The 22,412-nt window shown below is 38.3% G+C and overlaps 1 protein-coding gene across 1 annotated transcript; it reads right to left on the bottom strand.

The window, feature by feature from the left end:
• Window positions 1-1,965: 1,965 nt before the first annotated feature.
• LOC103714689 (calmodulin-binding protein 60 B) lies at window positions 1,966-12,780 on the bottom strand. Its single transcript, XM_008802049.4, has 9 exons — window positions 12,636-12,780; window positions 12,293-12,451; window positions 10,648-10,723; window positions 8,524-8,582; window positions 6,055-6,548; window positions 5,797-5,957; window positions 5,507-5,710; window positions 3,349-3,559; window positions 1,966-2,996 (listed from the first exon to the last, which is right to left on the bottom strand). Exons 2-9 carry the CDS (start codon window positions 12,418-12,420, stop codon window positions 2,404-2,406), a joined length of 1,926 nt encoding a protein of 641 aa, XP_008800271.1. The 5' UTR covers window positions 12,421-12,451; window positions 12,636-12,780; the 3' UTR covers window positions 1,966-2,403.
• Between the last annotated feature and the right edge of the window lie 9,632 nt (window positions 12,781-22,412).

Below are 22,412 nucleotides of genomic sequence, written 5' to 3'. Positions count from 1 at the left end.
TTGTGCAAGTCCTGCAAAGAAAACCGGTGGCCGGGCTCCCCGGCGCCGGCCCTCCGATGCCTAAGTCAGAGGGGGCAAGTATGTAGAGAGAGCAGGGGAGAGAGTATATGGAGAAGACAGCAAGAACATTTGGATAAGATAAAGAAGACGAAGAGGATGATGTCCTCAATTGCGTCTGTGCTTCCCGGCGGGTTCAGTCCCGGGGATCTGTTTCCGTTTTCGTTCCCCTCTCCCGGTCTAGGAGGGTTCTCTCCAGCTCCGGGCTTTTCCTCTTGTTTTTGGTCCCCTCTCCCTTTTCCCCCCAGGTTTCCTTTTATAGGAGGATTTTTGTTACCTGAGAGGTGACAGGAGGTTTGTCCTGTTTTGTAATAATTGGGCACGATTTGGCCCATTAATGGCGTAATGGAGAACGGGACCGGATCAGACCGGAATCAGGGAGTTGTCACGGTCGATCGGACCTGTTGGAGTGGTTGAACCGCCGGCTGTGGTGGGCCTGGGGTCCGTGGATGGTAAGTGCATTTATTACCGAATGAACCGGCGGTCAGGGAGAGCCATACGTTCTGATGGTTCAGTGATCCGGAGATCGTCTTGGGCCGTGTTCATTAAATGACTGAGTGCATCGGAGACTTTAGAGAGTCTCGTGCATTAATGGCAGGTCGTGCCGAATACCTGCGAAGATCTTATGCCTTGATAGCTTGGAGATAGTGGCAGGTTATAGTGGAGTTGTCAGGTCCCTTAGAGGGTTAGGTGGAAATTGGATATTTGGCTAAGGCATGGGCTCGGCCTGCTGTGCTCGGCCTTCTGGTCTCGGCCTTCTGGTCTCGGCTCTCTGGTCTCGGCCTTCTGGTCTCGGCTCTCTGGTCTCGGCCTTCTGGTCTCGGCTCTCTGGTCTCGGCTCTCTGGTCTCGGCCTTCTGGTCTCGGCTCTCTGGTCTATGAGCTCGAGAGCGGAAGAGCTCGATCACTTAGGATGAGCTCGAGAGCGGAAGAGCCTGATCACTTAGGATGAGCTCGAGAGCGGAAGAGCTCGATCACTTAGGATGAGCTCGAAAGCGGAAGAGCCCGATCACTTAGGATGAGCTCGAGAGCGGAAGAGCCCGATCACTTAGGATGAGCTTGAGAGCGGAAGAGCCCGATCACTTAGGATGAGCTCGAGAGTCACTTAGGATGAGCTCGAGAGCGGAAGAGCTCGATCACTTAGGATGAGCTCGAGAGCGGAAGAGCCCGATCACTTAGGGAGCTCGATCACTTAGAATGAGCTCGAGAGCGGAAGAGCCCGATCACTTAGGACGAGCTCGAGCTTGCTGATGGATTTGGGTGCTATAATCACATTTGTGGGGTGGTCCATTTTTCCACCAACAATACTATTTTTGTATCCTTTTCTATATATGCTATTACGTAAAGCAAACTTCTGACGTTTACATAGGTAGTAATAAGGCTAAGTTCGGAAATATAACAGACTTCATTATAAGTTTGGAAAAATCAAATAATCAGAATTTAAAATACAAGATAAATATTTAATCACAAGAATGGAGGAAAAAAGAACATAAATAGAATATCAAAGTATACCAGACAATAATAAATAGCATTAGGGTTTGATAAACTGTGAGCATTTCTCAAATAAGTGGCAAATAATTTGTGAACAACCTCCAAAATAATGCATCGATAAATGACTTCTGATTAATTTACTTGGCAGAAAATTATTTGTGAATCATTTGACCAGGGGGGGCAATCACAAATGCCTCAAGGATTTTTCAGTAATCCAGAGAAACTGTTACCATGCTTCCTTTCCAATTCGATTACATATTCCTATCGTTTCACAAGCCATTAAACTGTGAAATCACCGAACTGAAAATTAAGCCTCCTACCACTTCCAAGAACTGTGGAAGCTGGAATAGCCACTGTCCTAAACCAATTCTCTGAGACCGCTGCTAATTACCTGCTTCCAAGTCCAAATACAATCTCGAAGAAACAAGTATATTATATAGCAGTACACTCCTGCAATGCGAACGTTAGTTGTCCCAGATAAAACACATGCTATTTCCAAGATTTTAAGGGAATCCATTACTTATTATTGTGCTATTACATGTCTCAAGTCACCAATACCTAGAACTTCACATCAAAGTGTCAGTGATTCGTTGGTTATCTAACTGAAACAGGCCTTGGAACTCAAGTATCAAACCCTCTGAGGCTTACTCCACAAGCATCACATAAATCAGCAAATCTGGGAAATTAAAACAATGGAGAACCCTACTGTACAGAGGAACAGTGTACGAGGTCACTAGCTGCAACAAGACAAACCATTTCCAGAACATTCAATCTGCATCCACCTCCGATAGCATGCAGACAGCAAGAACAATACCAAACCCACCTTGTCTAACCTTAGTCATCAGATTCTTTGAAGCTACTCTTCCAGCTCGACAAGCTGAGCTCTCCTCTCAGCAGCTTTCTTCCGGATAAAAATTCCCCACCTCATAGCTGCCTTTATTTTAAGCCATCCAACAACAGCTTTACCGGATGAACGGCTACGATCATCATCAAAGTTAAAGTTTTGGCAAGGTGATGGCGCGTAAGATGAGAAACCATACCCATCTTCTGGCGCATTGACAGCTCCACCCATGCTGAAGACACGAAGCAATTGTTGCATGTCTTCATTCTCGAGCATTTCATGACTTCTCATGCGGATCTCCTCCTCCGAGAAGAAATCATCAATACGACGACTGTCCCGTTGGCGAGACCAGTCATCATAGGAGTTCAGGTTTGATGGCTGTATGGAAGAGCCAATTTGCTGGAATCCAATGCTTTCCTGCTGTGGTGGGCCCAGTTCTAGGCCCACACCATCATTTCGTTGAGTTTGATGAGAGGAGCCAACATACTGATTCTCGGGGATGAATGAAGTACTCTCAAACTGGATATGGGCATTAGTAGACACATTTTGAGGATGACTGGAGTATCTGGTCCCTTGGTTCCCGCTATAACCAGCAGAAATGGTACTTCCTGAACAAAACAAGCAACAGTCAGCACACTGAAGTATTTCAGAATTAATTTGTTTAAGTGGTATAAATTATTCCCAAGAAACAGGGTGGACAGTTAAATCCGAATGGCAATCTTTAAAAGAAAAGGACTTCATTCGTTACTTTAATTTTAGCTGGTATGAAAATTCTGTAGTTATTACATCTAGTACAAATCATATGAACATGGTAGTCATCCTGTGGTTACTAAACCATCCTTAAACCGATCATCTTCAGATACAAAGGTAATAAGGCATTTTAGGAAGGGGCCACTTCAGTATTTCATTTAAATTATGTGCTAAAGAAGTAACTATTCAAAGATTTAAGGAGTTCCTTACCTCCAATAGCCATTTCTGCATCTACTGAAGGCTGCTCCAAAGGAACTGGAACTGACAAGTTAGTTTGAGAGATTTGCTGATCATATAAAACAGGATAATTTGCTGCAGTTGCCTTCTTGTTCTGTTTAGAGTTCAAAAGAGCTTTTCCATCATATTCTATGACATGCACCCAATTATCATATGCCTTTTTCACCAATGCATCTGCAAAGACCTGAAAAATATGTATAAAAAAATTACCATCACTCTCTTCCTTGTTCTTCCTAGTACTTTCATCTGGATTTCAGGGTCCAATACACACTTGTTGAAAAAATAATGATAAAACAGAGACTAGCTGAATAGGACATAATAATATGTTAAATGCACATTCATCAGCAAAAACTGTGACATGCTCTGTTTTTATGTTTGAAAATGGTTTGACACTATACATCAGTGTTGCCTTCTTTTCTATTAATTTGATTGCTTCCCTAAATCTATTAAGTAGAATAGGAGAAGGGGGGGTGGCGTGGTGCTGGGGCTGAGCTAATATACCAGTCGATATACAAAAGAAGGCTAATATTGTCTATTTCCATTATAGCCAGTTCTATTTCAATTCATTTAGGCTTTGTTCGGAAACCAGAGAAAGGATGAATAAGGGCTTATTCTATCCAAATATGTCTTTCTTGCAGGGGGATGAACTACCCACCAACCAAAACTAATGAGGGGAAAGGCAGAGGCCATTTTTCTTTCTTTTTAAGCAAAAAGTAATCAACTAATCATGGTGCACAGTAGAATATAATGGTCAATAAGATATTTTGTCTTTTAATATGCTAAAATTCTCATCTTGTCAGTACTCTCAAATTTAGCCAGTACACCCCTTTTGATCTAGCACCCAATCTTTTAAAAAGATTAGTGTCAAAACCAATAGCAAATGTATCCAATAAGTTACATGATCAACAAAAACTATCTATCATTAAATGAAAGACGCTCAAAAGTCTCTTCTCACCTTCATCACACAGCTAAACACTATATCCATTTATTAAAAGATGAATAACAAATGTAAAAAAAAATAATTTTTTTAATTAAGTAACAAATAAAATATTGTATATTGTTTAAAATGTATTTTAATTTTTTAAATTGACCTAAATCAAGTCAAACATGAGCTATCCAGGCATAGCTCATGTTGGGTTGCTTAACTTTCAATTTTGAAATCCTGGCTCAAGCTTGGGTCTTTTAAAATTGGGTCAAGTCCATATGGAGCAGAACATGAGCTGCCAACAAACAGCTTGCTAATTTAACAACCCTAACCAAAGTAAAATGTAGAGCTGACATCATGAGACCGTTAGGTTATAGTGGTTAATGTATCAAAGATTCCTCCATTATGAAATCAAAACATAATGTTTACATGTTAACTCCAATGCCTTTCAGCAATTCTGTCATGAAGAATGTAATCCTGAATGTTTTAAAGATAGGTCAAATTTATATCCTAGAATGTTTGAGAAAAGGACAAATTGAAACTCAACATATCTAAGGACAAGTTGTCATAATACGATGGTAAAATATTTAACATAATCTTCTTACAAAGGCTGTTAGCATAGTGGTGCTTCAACATATATTTCATGTCTCTACAGATATGTGCATCCACAACCATGCATGCATGCATATAAAATAAAAATGTCTAACAGCTCTTCACCTATAATAATGCTTCTTGCTGCAACTCTTTGTTGGAAAAATTGATACTTGTGACAGAGGTCACAGGCTTAATTTACCTTGAGTGCACATGTCATGGATGGATAGCAGCACTCGTGCATGAGTGTGACTGCCCATCCGTGTAAACACAAGCATGTATATTTGCCTGAGCGTGTGCAAGTATAGAAATTTTCATAGGACAATAAAGCAATTTCTTTGAAGATGTCACTACCCAACTAGATCAAAGATAGGAATGACTTAGTTTACCAAAATCCAGATTGTTGAACCTTATTTAATACCCCACGTAAAATTTCAGATATCAGTAATGAATGTTATAGGATAACCATTAGCTAAACACACATTGTTGCAATAATAGTTGTTATTTTACACATAATATATTTTGCTCAACTCATATGAAAGGATATGATAAATCAAAGAAGATATGCTGCAGCATGACAATAACGAGAGAGAATTGTGCAACCAAGTGACCAACCTTTTGACTATCATTAAGAGTTTCAGCTGAATAGAACTGCCCACCAGCAATCAAGCCACAAAACTCATAAATATTGTTAAAAATAGCACCAACGCTCCTTGTCTCATCAGAATAAAATATATAGTACTTTCCACTCAAGACACAAGTCTTGGCATGCTCCACAAGGCTCTCCCACATTTTATTTGACATGCCACTTCCAAGGATCTGCAATCATTAGAATAAATACATTAGAGCAATAAATAGTGGATAATGTAAGCTTTCATCACAACTAACCACATATAAAATCTTACATTTCGCAATCTTTGTGGATCTCTAACAACAAGTCTGAGAAAGTCTTCGACTGTATAGATTCCACATTTATTCAGCCTCTTGTGAAATGAACCATCCTTACCAATCTTTTCCAACCTCCAAACGTCATCTTTCAATGCAGGTGGATAGTGTTTTTTGTATACTATAAAAAACAACCAAAGACAATTAAAACCAAAGTTCAATGAATGCAAAGCAAGATTTTCATAAATTAATTATAGCATGGTGCAAAGAAGACCTACATTCCCCTCTGTGATCCTTGACAGTGAACGCTTCTGTTTTTGCCTCACGAATATGAATTCCCTCGCAGAAGCCTGGAGCAATCTTCAGGCCAAGTCTAAATTTTCTACTTCTGATCCAACTAGAATTATCAGTAAATGTGAGCTCCCCAAGGGTACCTACACCTTCTCTCAACGAAACCTGTAAGTCCCCAGTCAAAAGTGGTCTCTTTCCTTCACGCTCTTTGACTACATGACCTTCAAACTCTTCTTCTGTCCAGTCATCATCATCCTCGTTGTTAAAGTCACCCTCAAGCACAACAACATCTAGTTTTGCTGATGACTCTTGCCCTGACGTTACAACATGACCAGTATTTGCATCAAGCAACACAACATGAACTGCAGCTCCCTGCTCCCCTTCTACTTTTCCTCCTGTGAAAAGGGGAAGGGACAGTGTTGACCTGAAATGCAGCTGCAGATTTCTTCCATCAGGCCCTTCAATTCGTTTCGGAGAGGACCTGTATTTTCTTAAATTTAGAAAATTCTCACAGAATACATTGGTAGGTTAATTTACTCCCTAAAAGAAAGTGATATGCAACTTCTTACAAGCTAGTTGGGAACATTTCTTTTAACTCAAGGATGCCAATGACATTCTCTAATGAATCAACTACGAAGCAGAAATCAATAGTGTATTGCTTATGAGGTTTGTATTATTTCACAATCAGCTCTGCAGGAACGATACAAGATTGATCAACTAGAACCCAAAAAAATGTTTTACAAAGTACAGTAAATTTGTTTCAGAGATAATTCACAGTAGGCATGATATGTGCATGCATATGCACATATGCATGCGCGTGACTGTATGTGTGTGAAAGAGAAAGAGGGGTTCAGCACTCAGAGTAAGCATAATTGCTTAAAAGTTAAAAGAATATATAAAAGCTAAAGTGTAGTTACGTAATGCAAGGCACAACAAAAGCTGTGGATTTCAAATATATGTAACATTTACTGCATTGAGTAAGTATGGAATGAGTGGCTATTTAGTTCACTTATTTCCTTGGAAAACTATTAAGTAGCTTAAAGTCTAAGCCCAGGAATGCATGTAAGAAATTCAACACACTTGCAGCGGCAATAAACCAAATAAAAACCATATCTTAATTTTGAAAGCTGGATAGGTGGACTGTATGTTTCTGTTTGTTTGACTCACAGGTTGAATGAAGTGTTTGAATAAAGTAATAATATAAAAATACTGACTTGTACAGAAGAGGACAATGCACAAATAATATAAGAAAATAACAAAATAATAAAGAAAATCTTCATTTTCTCCCACACAAGAGCTGCTAATCTTTGGCCCATTTACAACCAATCCAGAAATTGCATTCATCCTCTTCCTTATCTACAATCAACTTCAGCTGCTCATATTTTATATTTTGCTCAATAAAAATTATTAATATTCCCTCTAAGTTCTAGCACATGATGATTTGCAAAAGGTTCTTGTCTTTTCTAATCATGGTAGGGTAAAAAACAATTTTACAAAGTGCAAGGTAGTTTGTAGAGATCTTAGCTAAAGGCACATCATAACTCATGATATGCAATGGTCCATAAAAATGTGAGAAACATTGCGCATAAAGGTTGTTCATACTAAAGCATCATATTTGCCGGTCCATGTCAATCAACATAGACTGATAGGGACCAGCACAAACCCTTGTTCTCTAAAATGGGCCTTGGCATGTGAGGGACATGGCACGGCACAGCACATTACCAAGCCATACAACGCTGGCTTATGACCACACGATACGTGAAATTAGGTGCAGGAAGACTTTAACCTCGAATGAAAGTCCACCACCATTAGATTACAAACCACCATAGCTTCTTAAAGGCCCTAGGATTTCGCAATATCCTCCATGTATCTAGATAACACCCCATGACTGCAACTAACCCTGGGAAACATTATATGTGCTTGTGTATGTATGTTTGTTTGCAAGCATGCATGCTTGTGTGTTTGTATATATGTATATAATGTTTACCACTGAAAACAATAGAAATAGATTTAGCAAAATCCTTCTTTTGGCTTCACATATGATCAAGTTCCAGAATTACATCAGGAACATAACTTTATAACGGGGTTCATGATCAGTTACTTAATCAATGTTTATACAAACAAGCTAGCCTCAAGAAAGTTCCTCCTTCATATAGCAGAGCCAAAAACAAGTATTTTGCACAAGATTTTGCAGTTTAATTCAGTTCTGAAGTCACAGTACTGCTAGTATCTTTTGAACAACAAGATATCTTTTACATGACTCCTTCAGACTTAACAAATGTAGAACACATTCTACAACATATACACTATTTAACATACACAAATGAACAAGTTTCCAGATATCTTTCAGTTAAAAGATAACCAGACAAAAAAGCAAAAGGAACATATTAATGCAACATATATAGTGAGTCTTAAAATTCATGCCAAGAAACAATAAAAGCATTATAATCTCATACCTGCCCCCAATCCTAGCAGGACCAAGTTTGGCTAAAGCACGCTCCACTTCTTCACTAACCTATTTAAACATATGGCAAATCTGATGAGCAATCAGGCAAACTAAATGTAGCTTTCTAGAAAAGAGAGCACGAACAAGCACTAAAGTTTGACTCTATGCAAGAGGGACCAAACAGAAGAGATAAGTGCTGTCCCCTACTTATATAGTTAAAGCTGCAGAGTTCTAGATAAGTTAAATTTAACAAAACTATATATCATAGAGAGAAGTGAAAATAAAAGCCATGCAAAAATCCATATTTCACATTGCAACACCTAACTTGAAATATGCTTTGCTTCACTTCCTAATAACCGACAGTGCAACCATATAAATATAATATGCATATAGACACAAAAGAAGGTTTAGTGATTCAAAACCAATGATGCAATATCCAAATTGGAAATCCAAGCTCTTTAAGTTAATTAGCACTATCAAAATAATGCCTGGAACCTATTATAATTGTCTCTGACGTAAGCATCAAGTGGGTGGAAAAATGAACAGCTCCAAAGTATGATACTATGCTTTTCTTTGATCTGATAATCAAGGCCTAGTGAATTTAAATATGCCATGTTTTAAAAAGTGCAGATCGTGATCAATGAAGGAGATTTTCAATTTATGCATCCTATCATGTATTTTAGCACAGTAGTCTATTTGATACCATTCACTTTCATACACACTTGATACATAGGTTAAAGACCACCAAAATAGGTGAATTTGGTTTCTAGACATTTTTTGTAGCGTAGATTAACTTCAATAGCATGAATCTTCAATCTGGATGATCCATCATTGATTGAGCAAACATCATTGATTTAAAATTGTTAATTCTATTGTCAAAGATTTAACATAAATTGTGTAGTCCAATATGTATATATGTACATATGTATGTATATGCATATGTATGCACATATGGATGTATGCATGCACACCCACATAACAACACCCAACAAATTGAGGAATAGTAAAACATGAAATGAAAGAAAAGGGGTGGCACCATGGTCTGCCGTACCGATCGGTACGAGTCAGTATGGACCGGTACGTACCGGTACCAGACAGAACCGGTACGGTACAGCTATATTTTTCGGTTCCAACTATTCACAATCTGTACCGATCAGTACCGGCCTGTACCGACCTCAAATTTTTTTTGGCTTTTGGCCCGAACCAGCCGAAACGGTACGGTACCGGTTTGGTTCGGTATGGTACCGGTACCGGTGCCCACCAGTACATTGGTATGGTCGGTACAGCGGATCTTGGGTGGCACAAATTATTGGAATAAAAACCAAGTTCAGAAAACAATATGAGAAAAGAAAGGAGGAGAGGCCTCAAACCAAGGCAAAAGTAGAATGTCAAAATATGCTGATGTTCACAATATGGTGTCATCAAATATCATTTATAGTGTTTTGAAGAGGATAAGTAATATAGATCCTTAGCAGTAATCATAATATGTATGACCCTATACCAGAGAGAATTTATAAATCATAAGCCTTCAAACCATAGGAAATCAGGGATGCAACTTCCAATGATCATTGTAGTGCTTGTAAGGAGCCTTAAAACCCCAGAACACAAAATACAAGGTTCAGATAACCTTCATCTCTAGACAGAGCATATAGATGAAGGCCCTTATCTCAATGTTGTGGGGCTATGATAGCCTTCCATGAAGACACTTCATGCTTGTGGTTCCTTGAAAACGTCCAGAAGAAACAGAGTTGTGTAAAAAACAATAAATGAAACTGCAAACTAAAAGTTGAATGAAGATTCACAATTCCTAATTGGAGCATGAAAAGGAAGTCCAGATTGGGAGGGGAAACAAAGTAATTCAAACCATGACCAAGAAAATGTACTGAAGTTTCATTTAAAAGGCATGGTAAAATTTCAATATTAATTTACTTCATAAAATTGTTGATAATAATGTGGAGGAAGGAAGAAAGGGATAAATTCTTCAACAGCTAATTCCACCACTGACATGAACCAGTTCACATGGCACCAAGAAAAAGGAACTATAACAAACATTAAACTGGATGACTTAAATTTGCAACCCTAATCTATTTCAGGTTCAATAAAACTATGCCAGAGAATAAGGAATTTGTCTTACAACTCTACGAAGGATCGGCTCCAATGATGAACAAATTTTCTGCAGACTATCCACTTTCAAAGCTTCAACAATCACACTGCACAGGATACACAATTGTCAATCAAAATGTATAACTATATAAAAATAAAGCATCATGTTTCTTTTTTTCTTTAGGAAAGAAATGATGAGCTAGTATCTGAGTAAGCTGGAAGATATTTTAAAAAAAGACAATCTCTGTACTTGTTATCAGATAAATCAGAAGAAAATCAATAATTATAAAGAGAATAAAATTCACCATCTCCTGTATCCTAAAGTTGAATAGCGATATTGCACTGCATCGGTACCTTATGCGTTGCTTTCTATTTCAAAACAAAGTCTTCTGTTACCCATGTTCGTACGCTGGCCAAACCCCAAACAGATGAACAAGCTATTTCTATTAGTTAAATGCTAATTATTGTACATAGTTCAAGCATTTCCCCATGCAAGCTTCTGATTCTTGGCCTCTTGTTTTAAATATGAAACCTTATTGACGTGTGATGGCTTCATGATAAATAATTTCTCTAACTTTACAGAACATTGGATGTACTTGTGCAAGTCCAACCTTTTCTTAAACAGTCCACGCATCTCTGACTTCAATGAGATTTTCTCTGTTTTTCAGAACAAGCGATCAAACATCAGTGTCACTGCTACCAATATATGAAAGAAATATGCATTACTGAAAGAACGAGCTGGACTTCCGTCGACAACCAGTATACCTTTTTTACCTAAAATCGATTTCACTTTTAAATCTATTGATGTGTAACCACCAACAATTTAATCTTAAGTCTGTATAAACACCAAGAACCCAGTACCGAGGGAAATAATTCCCACTTGCAACCAACGACCGTGGCATCAACAATTAAAAAACTTCAGACCTCCAACAGTCCATAGAACACAAGCACCTACACGCATGATTGCAGAGGCATGCCTTCACAAACATACAGAGAAACTAGGGCATACAGATCACAGACAGGGGTGCATGCACATAAGCATTTGTGGATAAAGAATATCTACACTCACCAACCTACATGCGGGAACACCAGCACCAAGAAAAACCTGAAGACACAACATTGCATCTGTGAACCAAAAATCAAGAATACCCGAGCATGAATCTCAGCTTTCTCTTGTATATTGAATAAGCAGTCGGCAACAGCAGGGCCCTCATAAAGGTGACTTCAAGAACAAAGCCATAAGAGAAGCAAGAATATTCCAAAAAAGAAGGCCACAGGTAATCCAATAAACTATCATCTATGCTCAGTAAATACTTAACAAAATTTGACTAGAATTCGACTCTAACTGCCATGGAAAGGAGCGGTTAACGAGAGATTATCCTCAGCAATATTCCAATGTTCATAAAAACTTTCCGCCTATGAGCTCAACAAAGTTCATGCGTCCAAATAACCAAGTTCCTTCCACAAATCTAATCTTTTAACACCCCCCGCGAATAATAATAATAATAATAATAAAAGAAAAGAAAAGAAGAAAAATTAACTATAGCAATTAAAAAAAAAAACGTTTCATACAAAACAAGAACTCAACTAAGCAAGAGAGAGCTATGATCAACATCCAAGAACTCAACTTTCTTAAAAGAAAACCACCTTTTGTTTCCTTATTTTTCTCTTCTTACCTCGCTAAAGCCGGGACCTTCTTCCGCTTGGGCTCGGGGTGCACGTCCTCCCCGTCGCTCGGATCCAACCCCCGCTTCTCCCTCGTCATCGTATTCGATCGCTCCAAATAGCCTCTCGGCCGCTGCATTCCGGATCCCCAAATCCTAGATCTCCCAGATCTGCAAACAAAATCCAAAATCAAAAACCCAACCACTCCGAGGTCAAGAAAATGCCGATCAAAGCTACAATCTTTAAGAACAAACAGAAGAATCCATCTATTCACGCCCAAATCCGATCCGAAAGCGAACGAAAAACGATAATAGAACCATCGAAGAGATGAGAAGATTAATCGCGAGTCTTTACTCTTTCTCTAACACGAATAGCGCGCGCGATCGAGGAGCAAGGGAAGTGGGGAGGGGGGATTGGAGAGGCGTTGGAGGGCGCCCTGGCGGCCGCAATGGGTTTTAATGTGGTTGTGTGTTTGTGCGCAATTGCTATGTCGGCTGTGCTCAAGTCTTCCGGTCTTTGATTTTATAGATATTTTATTATTAAATTTAAAAAGAAAAAAAAAAAGAGAAAAAGGTCGCAATCTTTGATACAGGTAACATAAATGCGCTGCTGTGATTGGATGAAGTAGAGTGGGGCCCACTCCAAGACGGCGTTCGGACCGCGATGATGTTATCATGTAAAATCCGCATAGAAACCTGTATGCGGAACTTGCTGCGCCGCCGACTTTGGCTTCTCGAGCGTCCGCGCGAATCGCCGACTTTGGCTTCTCAAACGTCCGCGCGCATCGCCGTAGGTAGCGTCACTTGTGAGCGTCACAATTGATTGCCCGAGACGCAACACATGAACGAAGGCGATGGACTCAGCGGGACTCCGCGTAGAAATTTCTATGCGTGTCCCCCAAGGTAACAGCATCGACGGGCATGGGCAAGGTGTCGGAAGGAGCAGTACGCAGGCTTTCGAGGTAATTGGAGACAGACACGCGTGGCACGGCGTTCTTGGATGAGTTTGTTGAAAATGCTGTTTGCTGTCTTGGATCAGACAGCTCATCGGTGGAGAAGAGAGAGATCAGCCCCGGCGGTGGCTGGCGAAGCACGGTCAACGAACTGTTGATACGGGTAATATTGCACCAAGCACCAGATGATGTATAATTGAAGTGGGCCCCATCTATAATTTCAGGGAAATTTCCGCGCTGCTTCAAACCCAACCCTGGTGTTGACCAACGGCTATCAATTATGGGCTCCGTTCGCACATCTCATAACGGCTGCATATTATTAACAGCCAAAACAGGAAAAGGGATAGAAAAAATCATCAGGAGCCGTTGATTCTATACAACTGTTGAAACGGTAAAATAACTGATGGCAAAAAAGGAAAGGTAATTAATTTTTCTGGCTTGACAATTTTGTTTAAAATTTAAATGTGACATCCCCTGATCTTTTTAGGAAAATATAGAGATTTTAGAAATGATTATTTTGCTTAAATGGCTACGAAATAACAAATAATGGTTTGTTTTACCGAAGTCATAAAATAAATTAAAAATAAATTTCTGAATATTTATCAAAGTATATGGTCTATTATAACATCATAGCAGCTAAATACTTTTAGCAGATAAATTAAATAACTCGACTCAAGATTACCAGCCTCGGATGAAGCTATGTGGTTGGGTAAACTTGCTAAAATGTTAAAACCAACTACTTAGTTATAGGTTCAAGGCAACCTCTCAAAGGCCCCCTTTACCCTATCATGGCCATAGTCTCATCTCATATATTTATGTGCAGGAATAGCCAATTAAATCCCAGATATTTGACAATCATTTAAATTAGTTGCTGCATATTCTATCAATGCCTGCTCCAATTCTTTTCCCATCATTTTCACCTAAATCTTATATCTTATCCCATTTTCTATTATAACTGGGGACCGATGTCCTAATTAATTTGGCTAGGACCATTTTAGACCAGCATTAGAACATGCTCTGTTCATATATGCCAGTTGCGAACCTCAATTTATGCACAACTTTTATTTCAAATAATTTACAATTTCGGTTATATTTTTCTATTTCGATTTCTGCCGTCTATATGTTATATAACTCTAGCTTTATGGTATTCGAACTACTTTTTAACTAGAAAGGCAATAAACTCTTGAAGTTAATTTTTGCCCTAACCGAAGACAATTAACATGGTGTATCCAACTAAAATTGTTCCTACCTCGTCTGATTTAGTCCGGTTTGCAACGAAATGAACCGGGTTAGCATAAGGGCAGCCTTCTTCAATATGAGGTGGCTTTTGTTAAGTTACATGGTAGCAATTTAGGTTCGGACCAATAATTGTTGGATACCTCTATTCAGACTCGAACCAAAAACTACTAGATGGATGACATCTACAACATTCATGTTTAATGAGTCAGAGCAATCCAATGCTGCATGCAATGTGTTTTGCAACTTTCCCACATATTTCGGCGACAGATGCTCGCAACTAAATAAGCAAAAGATTTAATCCTAATTCACTCTCGTGTTAGCCATCAGTGTAACCAAACAAAATTTTTTCTCACTATCTTTCACTCTACTCCACCACTACAGCAAATCTTAAGCGCAGCATAAAATATGCCGGTTCAGCATTAGCCATTTCTCCTTGTCTGTTTGCAGATGTGGTGCTCCGGTTTGGTTGGTTTGTCTGGTGAATTGAACACGGGCAATTAAATATCTTAACTGATAGAAGCCTCCTTATGGCAACCTCCAACTCATTGGCTAAATCCTAATGATTTGTTTCGTGAAGAAAATGATGACCCTCCCATTGATGGGCTTCCATCAATTGTCGATATCCAGATTTGTGGGACCCAGTAGCTGCCAGTCCAAGGGTGGCAGCCTAGCGAATTGTGAGGATCCGTGCGGGCATGTGTTTAATCCTGCATCAATTATTCGCTAGGTAGATCTCAGGAACTTATACAGGATCAAGAAAGCTAAATAATATCTTCTGGCTAGCTATTTTGGGTAAAATCCTGGATTGTTACATGAACCATATGAATTCACAAGATCAGTCTTGCAAGGCAGTATGAAGATGGAAACCAAGTCTTTTAGAACTCTGATTAAGACAAGGATTGCTTCCTCAAGTCCATATATGCCAAGACGAATTCTTGTTAAGTAATGGGGATGTTGTCATGATATCCAAGGCATGGATTTGGATGATCGAATTAACTAGTTTTATCGGACAATATTTGAAAACTTTAACATGATGCTTGAAGGAAAAATTCTAAGAGATAGGGTGCATGATCCCACTATTAAAATTTGGCTTGCTCATGTAAGCTTATCCACTTTGTTTAGAACAGGACGAAGTAAATTATCTGGTGTGATTCGGTCCCAATCTGCCCTGATGGATGGAGAACTTCATGGCTCGTAAATGATGCCAGTAGTCTTGTTTCATGCATTTGTCTTACCCCTCGGAATGAACTCACTTTTGATCCACGAACATCTGCTAGGTTTAGGCTGGTCAGGACAAAGCTGCCAGGCCTCCTGCATGGAGCTGAACCTTTAGATGTAGCCAGTCCGACAAAGCATACTCTTTTTATGCACAACTTTATGCTCTTTCTATGCACAACTTTCTTATGTGCACTGATGTACCAAAATTGTGATTAGAAAAGATTTTCAAATCTTGCAAGCCATTTCCAACCAGTAAATGCCGCATCAGCTTTCAAAAATAGTGCATGGCATGGGCAGCGTGTTCTCTTTTGAGCAAGTGCAGCTATTGAGGTGGTGTTTTGACGTGCACTCATGAGATAACCTGTGCCTACTTAGAGTTTATCTTTTGGGTAAAGATGCCTACTTAATAGTTCAGATGAGGGAATATTAGGTTGTCCTATCTTCTTAAATTAACTCAGTGTTTGTGCCTTCCAAAGCATGACCGACAGTCCCACACGTTCCTAGTGATTTCATTCGACTTTCTCCTCTCTCTTTTTTTTTTGGAGACTTTCTCCTTTTTCATTGCTTGCACTTTTTTGTTGGGATCAAGGGATGCAAAGTATTTACACTTCAATATATTCAAAGCTTGGAACCTCTCCTCAAAGTCCAATTTTAATAAACAAACTCTATCAAGATCCACAATCTAGATACCATGTACCGTATCGATACCTTATCAGTTTGGTATTGTACGGTACGGTACGGTACGGTATACCTCTGTATTGAAATAGGTCTTTTATCTTTTCAATTTTCATCTCGGCATGCCTCAGTACGGACCTTCGTACCGCTCGGTATGGGACGGTATAAGACTTATACCGACTTGAATTTGTGTTTTGTACCGACTTTCTTCTGATACAATATGATACGCCCCGTACCGGACAATACGAGGCGGTATGGCAGACCTTGAACTCTATTTTTTATAGCATATACATCTCTACCATGCTTTACTCATTTGCCGTGTAAAGAGCAATACTCATTTGTATTTGGAAGCTGTGTTAAAATCATCTTATGCAGCAAATCCCAATAAAAGGTTGTGTTATCAGTATTGGCTACTTCTATTTATAGGTTTTCTGGACTGAAATCAGATTTAGTTCAAATACAATTTCATGGCTCTCCCGTTATGAAACACTTACTGATGGAAAGTCTTGCAATGAAGGAATTAAATCGAATTTAATTTGTAAGAGAGTTGAAATAGATTGTAAGGACTCTTTCTCTACCTTGGTCTACAGGGAAAAGCACTACTTAGCTACATAAAATGGGATGTGAGGGAACATTTTTACTGTTTTTTTTTTTCTCATTTGAGGACGGGACATTTCTACAACTTAAGTCATCATAAAGGTGTAGATTGAAGATTAAGTGGGGCTTGAACAAAGCGTACAAGGTGTATTCAGGCTGGTTATGTTGAGCCTGATAATATTGCTGATCCTTTCCCTGTTATCTTAATTTTTTTAGTAACTTGGCTAGTTAATAGAGTGTTAAAAGCCAAATTAACCAGAAGTTCTGAGTTTTCATCCCCCTCCATGCCAATTATCCCAATCATTAGGCCTATTATCTTGATATATTCCAGTTAGTATGGTCCCTCGACATGTGTGACTCAAGCTGCACATAAATAGTATATTAAGCCTGATATACATCGTTGACATTTTCCTTGTTCACTTAGACTTTGGGAGGTCGATTGTCTAGTTAATAGGTTAAATTATTAGGGGGCCGAGCTCTGGCGCAGTGGCAGCGGGAAACTGTCAAATTTTTAACACCTCGGTACCTGGGGCAGAGCTGCGGGCGGCTTGGATGGGTATGTGTTACGCACGGCGAGTGCTTCAAGCGAGGTCTGTCCTTTTATAGGGAGATTCGGCTACTGTGATCAACTGGGTCCGAAAGGCTCAAGCAGTTATGGGGGGGTCCACCCCTTACTATTCGACATTTTTGAGATGGCGAGGGAGTATGTCACATTCCGAGCCATGCATGTATACCATGAGGCCAATGGGGCGGCCGACTGGGTGGCGGCATATGTTGCGAGCCACTCATGAGGTACCCTATGGTCTGGGGAGAGAGAGATGCCCGAGTACTTCGGGACCTTTTGTTTTCTGACTCTATTGGGTGTATTCGTATCCGTGTTGTATGAAATACCCGCTTTAGCACAAAAAAAAAGGTTAAATTATTGGCATTGACATTTTCCCTTTTAGTTGATTTTTAGTTAATAGGTTAAATTACTATCACATGGATTTTCGTAATTTTTGCTACCCACTTAAGAATTTTGAGAATTTCGACGATTAGTCTCTTAAACAAGAAATGTTCGATAGACTCGCCTCTAACAAGTAAAATAGCGAAATATACACACCGCCATTAAAATGTATTGCCCTCACTTTCGGGGCAGGATGTAGATTTGGGTGCTCTTATCATTGGGTGCATGGAACATTGCTTGTCTACTTTTCACCTTCCTATTCTTATCACATTAAAATTAAATAAAAAAGAACACTAAAAGCATCTTTGTCTATGTTAAAAATAAATTTAAAAAAAATATTTGACAAATTATCCTTCTCTTGATATCTACTGGTCAACCAGATGATAACTTCTGAAATGTAAAATCTAACTTCCAACTTTGTTAGGCCTACCAATTTGCACATCTCTTTAGCCATAAGAGCAACACATATTGCCAAACATTTGAGTTGAGATAGCAATTGAGGCAAGCATGAGCATGGTTTTCCCCTCCCAAACCGCAATAAGAGACTTAATTCCGTTTCCCAAAACCAGCACACCTGTTTTCTATGAGAAAGCATACGTTCATGTCCTTAGATTCTTCGCGATTTCTCTTATAATGTTGTTTTCCACATGCCTGTTCATGTCTTCTAGCCGTACACAAACTGGCCGAGCCACCTCGCCGTAATCTCGAGGTGTCGAGAAAGGATGAATTAAGTACCATAATATACGGAAGCGGTCCAGTTTTTGGGGGTCGCTGGGGTACGATGTAAGGCTCATAAAGATAAAAGCGGGACGGAACTTGGAAGCTAACATGATTCCCTTTTGTGCAAAACGTGGCCCAAAAATACTTTTTATAATTTTTTTTCCAGATAACTCTTTGTATATACTCTAAAATATAAAAAATTATATAAATATTTTAATAAAATTACTATTTACATATATATCTTTATAAAATACTTATTTTATATGTATCTCTTCTTTTTCTTTCTTTTTTATATGTATGTATCAGTACCATCTAATGTTGTTAAAAAATAAATAAATTAAATTTAAAATAACTGAAATATCTTTACAAATAGACACGTAAAAAAAAATTATAAGGATACGCATTGAAATAGCAACTTTGTAAGGGTATTCATATAATTGTGCATATTTAAGATAGTATACACTAAAAAAAAAATCTAATAAAAAATGATCAAAATCTAGTAAAGATAATTCAGTTGTTTTTAATAAAAAAAAAGCAAGAAAAGATTAATATTATCATATCATAAGATCTCATATTAATATCAATTCTCAGAGAATGAATTATATTGTTTTTATAAAATTCTCACCTCAAAAATAAATAATAGCTCAACATTTACAAACCACTAAAAAATATTTTACTAATCTAAACATCTATAATTAATTTAAATCTGATATATTTTGAACTTTTAAAAATAATAAAGAATATATAGATACTATAGATTCAATAATAATAATTATATCAAAATCAAATGGAGAATAATATTATCAAAATAATCGCCTAATATTTCAACTTGATCGAATCATGATCTTTAAAAAAAAAGACATTATAGTTCAATATTTTTTTGACTTTTCAATTCAACTGAATCATAAAATACTTAGCAAGTACCAGCCGAGCTTTGATCTTTTTTTAATAGATTTTTTAAATATATACCCTTCTAAATATGAGAAATTGCATGAATACTATCGTAAAGTTGCTATTTGAGTATATACCCTTATAACTTTTTTTTTTTGCATATCTACCCATAAAGATATTTCAGTTATTTTAGTTTTAAATTATTTTTTTTAACGATATTAGATAGCACGAGTACATGTGAAAAAAAAAGATATACATGCAAATAATAATTTTGCATATATTTAGAAAAGTATAAATGCAAAAAAATCCTAATTTTATTTCTCGTACATATGAAAATGGGCCACTATATATTTGTATCCATCTGTGGGACTCCGCCAATTTAATAAGATTATGGCAGTGCCGAAGTTTGCATGATTAACTAAGAACCATATTTGGGTACTGAAGTTTGTGGGACTTTACCGTTTTCCTTGTTCATTGATAGTTTGATAGAATTCGGTGTATTAGTACTATTATTGTGAGAATCCGTGCATGTGTATGTTTGGTCGCACATTGATTAGTCATAGAAAAGATCTTGGATACTTTTACAAACCTAAAGAACCCATAAACAACTTTTCGGCTAGCCTTTTTGGATGAAATCTTGGATTGTAACAAATGATATCCGAGTGGATCCGGCTCATAGCTCATGTGGATTAAGGGACATTACAGCACGAGTTCATTGAGACTGATCACATGTCAATCATGGTGCTTGCAATTAGATTTGAATGGATTTATACCCTTAGCCTATCGATCACCGGTATGTCAAGTTGGTTTTGGAAGCCTGCTTTTATTTGTCCAAGTCTTAAGGTCTACCGCAAGTGATTTTTCATGAGTTTGTCGGAAATATCCCAAAGTTTAATATGATTGAAGGCAAGCACTGTTTACCATTGACACAATTGTAGGACTGCCTCTTGAGGATCACGTTTGGAGTTTAATCTTGCATGCAATAACTTGGAGGTAGATGGATTGATATATTAGTTGAGCTTAAAACTTTAACACTTTGGGCTTGTTTGGTTCGTGGGAAAAGAAGGGTAGGAAAGTATAGTCAACGGGAAAGTAATGACATGCCTCTTGTTTGATTGGAGTTTTCAAAGGAGAAAGATGGAAAAGTTGTATTCCTATTGGAATATGATTACCACATTTCATGAGAAAGTCTTTTCCATGAAAAATATGGGAAAGTTACTTTCCCATAAGGCGGGAATTACTCCATCTTTTTTTTTTCCAAAAAGGCCCTTCAGCATTAAAGAGGCATTAAAGACCTAATTTTTATTAAGGGTATAATAGGAATTACACATAACTTTTCCAAGAAAGTGTATGGTCAACCAAACATAAGCACTCTAGAAATCTGTCACTTTTCCATGTTTAACCAAATATGCCAGAAGTACATTTTCAGGCATTCTCTTCCTAAGAATTTTCTTCCTAGGAATCATATTCCTAGAAGGAAAAATGCTTCCGGCGAACCAAACGAGCCCTTTATGCTTTCAAGTTAAGTCGGGTTCCAACTTGTATACCGAGAGCTTCTTATGGTTGAACTCAAATTCATCATTTTTTACCGACAAATTATATTAGACCTGATGGCTGAGAATCCTAGAAAACTTTCCAAGTTGTAAAGCAAAAAGTGGAGCAAGAGTCACCTTGGCTTGGTGACTACTACTTACATCAAGGTTTTCCTAGGGTTTAGGTTCTGTTTTACAAGGAGTTGAGAAAGAGAGCAACCCTACCTTGGTGAGTAGCACATGATTGAGGTTTTCGTAAGAGTTGAGCTAAAGCAATCTTGCCTCAGCGGCTAGTCAAGATTTGTTTAGTGATCTTGTTCTAATCGTTTCAGTAGGACATCGAAACAGCTATTTAGTGTGTCAGCTATTTAACTTGTCTATATAGTATTTGTTCAAAGAAAATAACTCATATATATATACATATATATAGTATTTAAGAATTTTAAAAATATTTTTTAACGAAAAAAGAAAGGATGAAACTTTTCGAACAAACTTCTAAGAAGTAAGAATAGCGACCCCAATGATGTACTAAACCTATAAGGAACATGCTTAATAAAAGGCAAATGAGAAGCTGAACAAATTTCCAATATCTAATCGGGATGGAAATATAACTTTGTCCCCTGACATTGTAAATGTAGAAGGAGAGGAGGAAGAGAGTCGTAGAGGAGAGGAACGAAAGACATAGGGAGAGAAGGATGTATTCCTTTATTCACATACAAATAATGTCATAATACACCTTTTATAGTTAAACGTGGCTTTATACAGCTCACTATACAATGGCAAGTCCATTGCTCAGGTTTTGAAACTAAAAAGGAGGAGGAAGTCGAAAAACTCTCCGAACGATTGAAAGAAAGGATAAAATGCCTATCCAAAAACTCGCCGGAAAAAACAACGGATAGCGCAAAGGCTAGCCGAGAGCTCCCAAGAACGCCCGAAAAAGAATTCCAACACTTTGGCGATAGCGGCTAGATCAGAGCAGGAGAAAGGTCGAGTAACGACCCTATGACCCCTTCTTCAGGCCTTATATAGGCCACTGCAACGGCTCCGATCGGGCGACCTAAATAATCATGCGGTCCGCAATTCGCCATGTGGCAAGCTCTAAGACGGCCTCAACATATCTCTCCGAATCGTCTCACTAAATGCGGATCATTATGAGGGGCGTTCCGGAGCTCGAAATATTGATGATTGACTTCCCGCCTTCCGCTGGATGAGACGCATCGGAGAAGGGAGCATTAATGGCCGACTCTTCATGCTCCGCCAAATGGAATGCTTCGGGGGACGGGGAATTAATTGTCGAAACCCTCCTCGTCCTAATTCAACCACTTTCCAGAAAGAGACACCCACGTGAAACTCCGAAAAAC

The sequence above is a fragment of the Phoenix dactylifera genome, unplaced genomic scaffold (assembly GCF_009389715.1).
Source record: "Phoenix dactylifera cultivar Barhee BC4 unplaced genomic scaffold, palm_55x_up_171113_PBpolish2nd_filt_p 000409F, whole genome shotgun sequence".
Lineage (NCBI taxonomy): Eukaryota > Viridiplantae > Streptophyta > Magnoliopsida > Arecales > Arecaceae > Phoenix > Phoenix dactylifera.
Note: the sequence above shows the minus strand (reverse complement) of the source record. Positions and strands in the feature narration are given on the sequence as shown.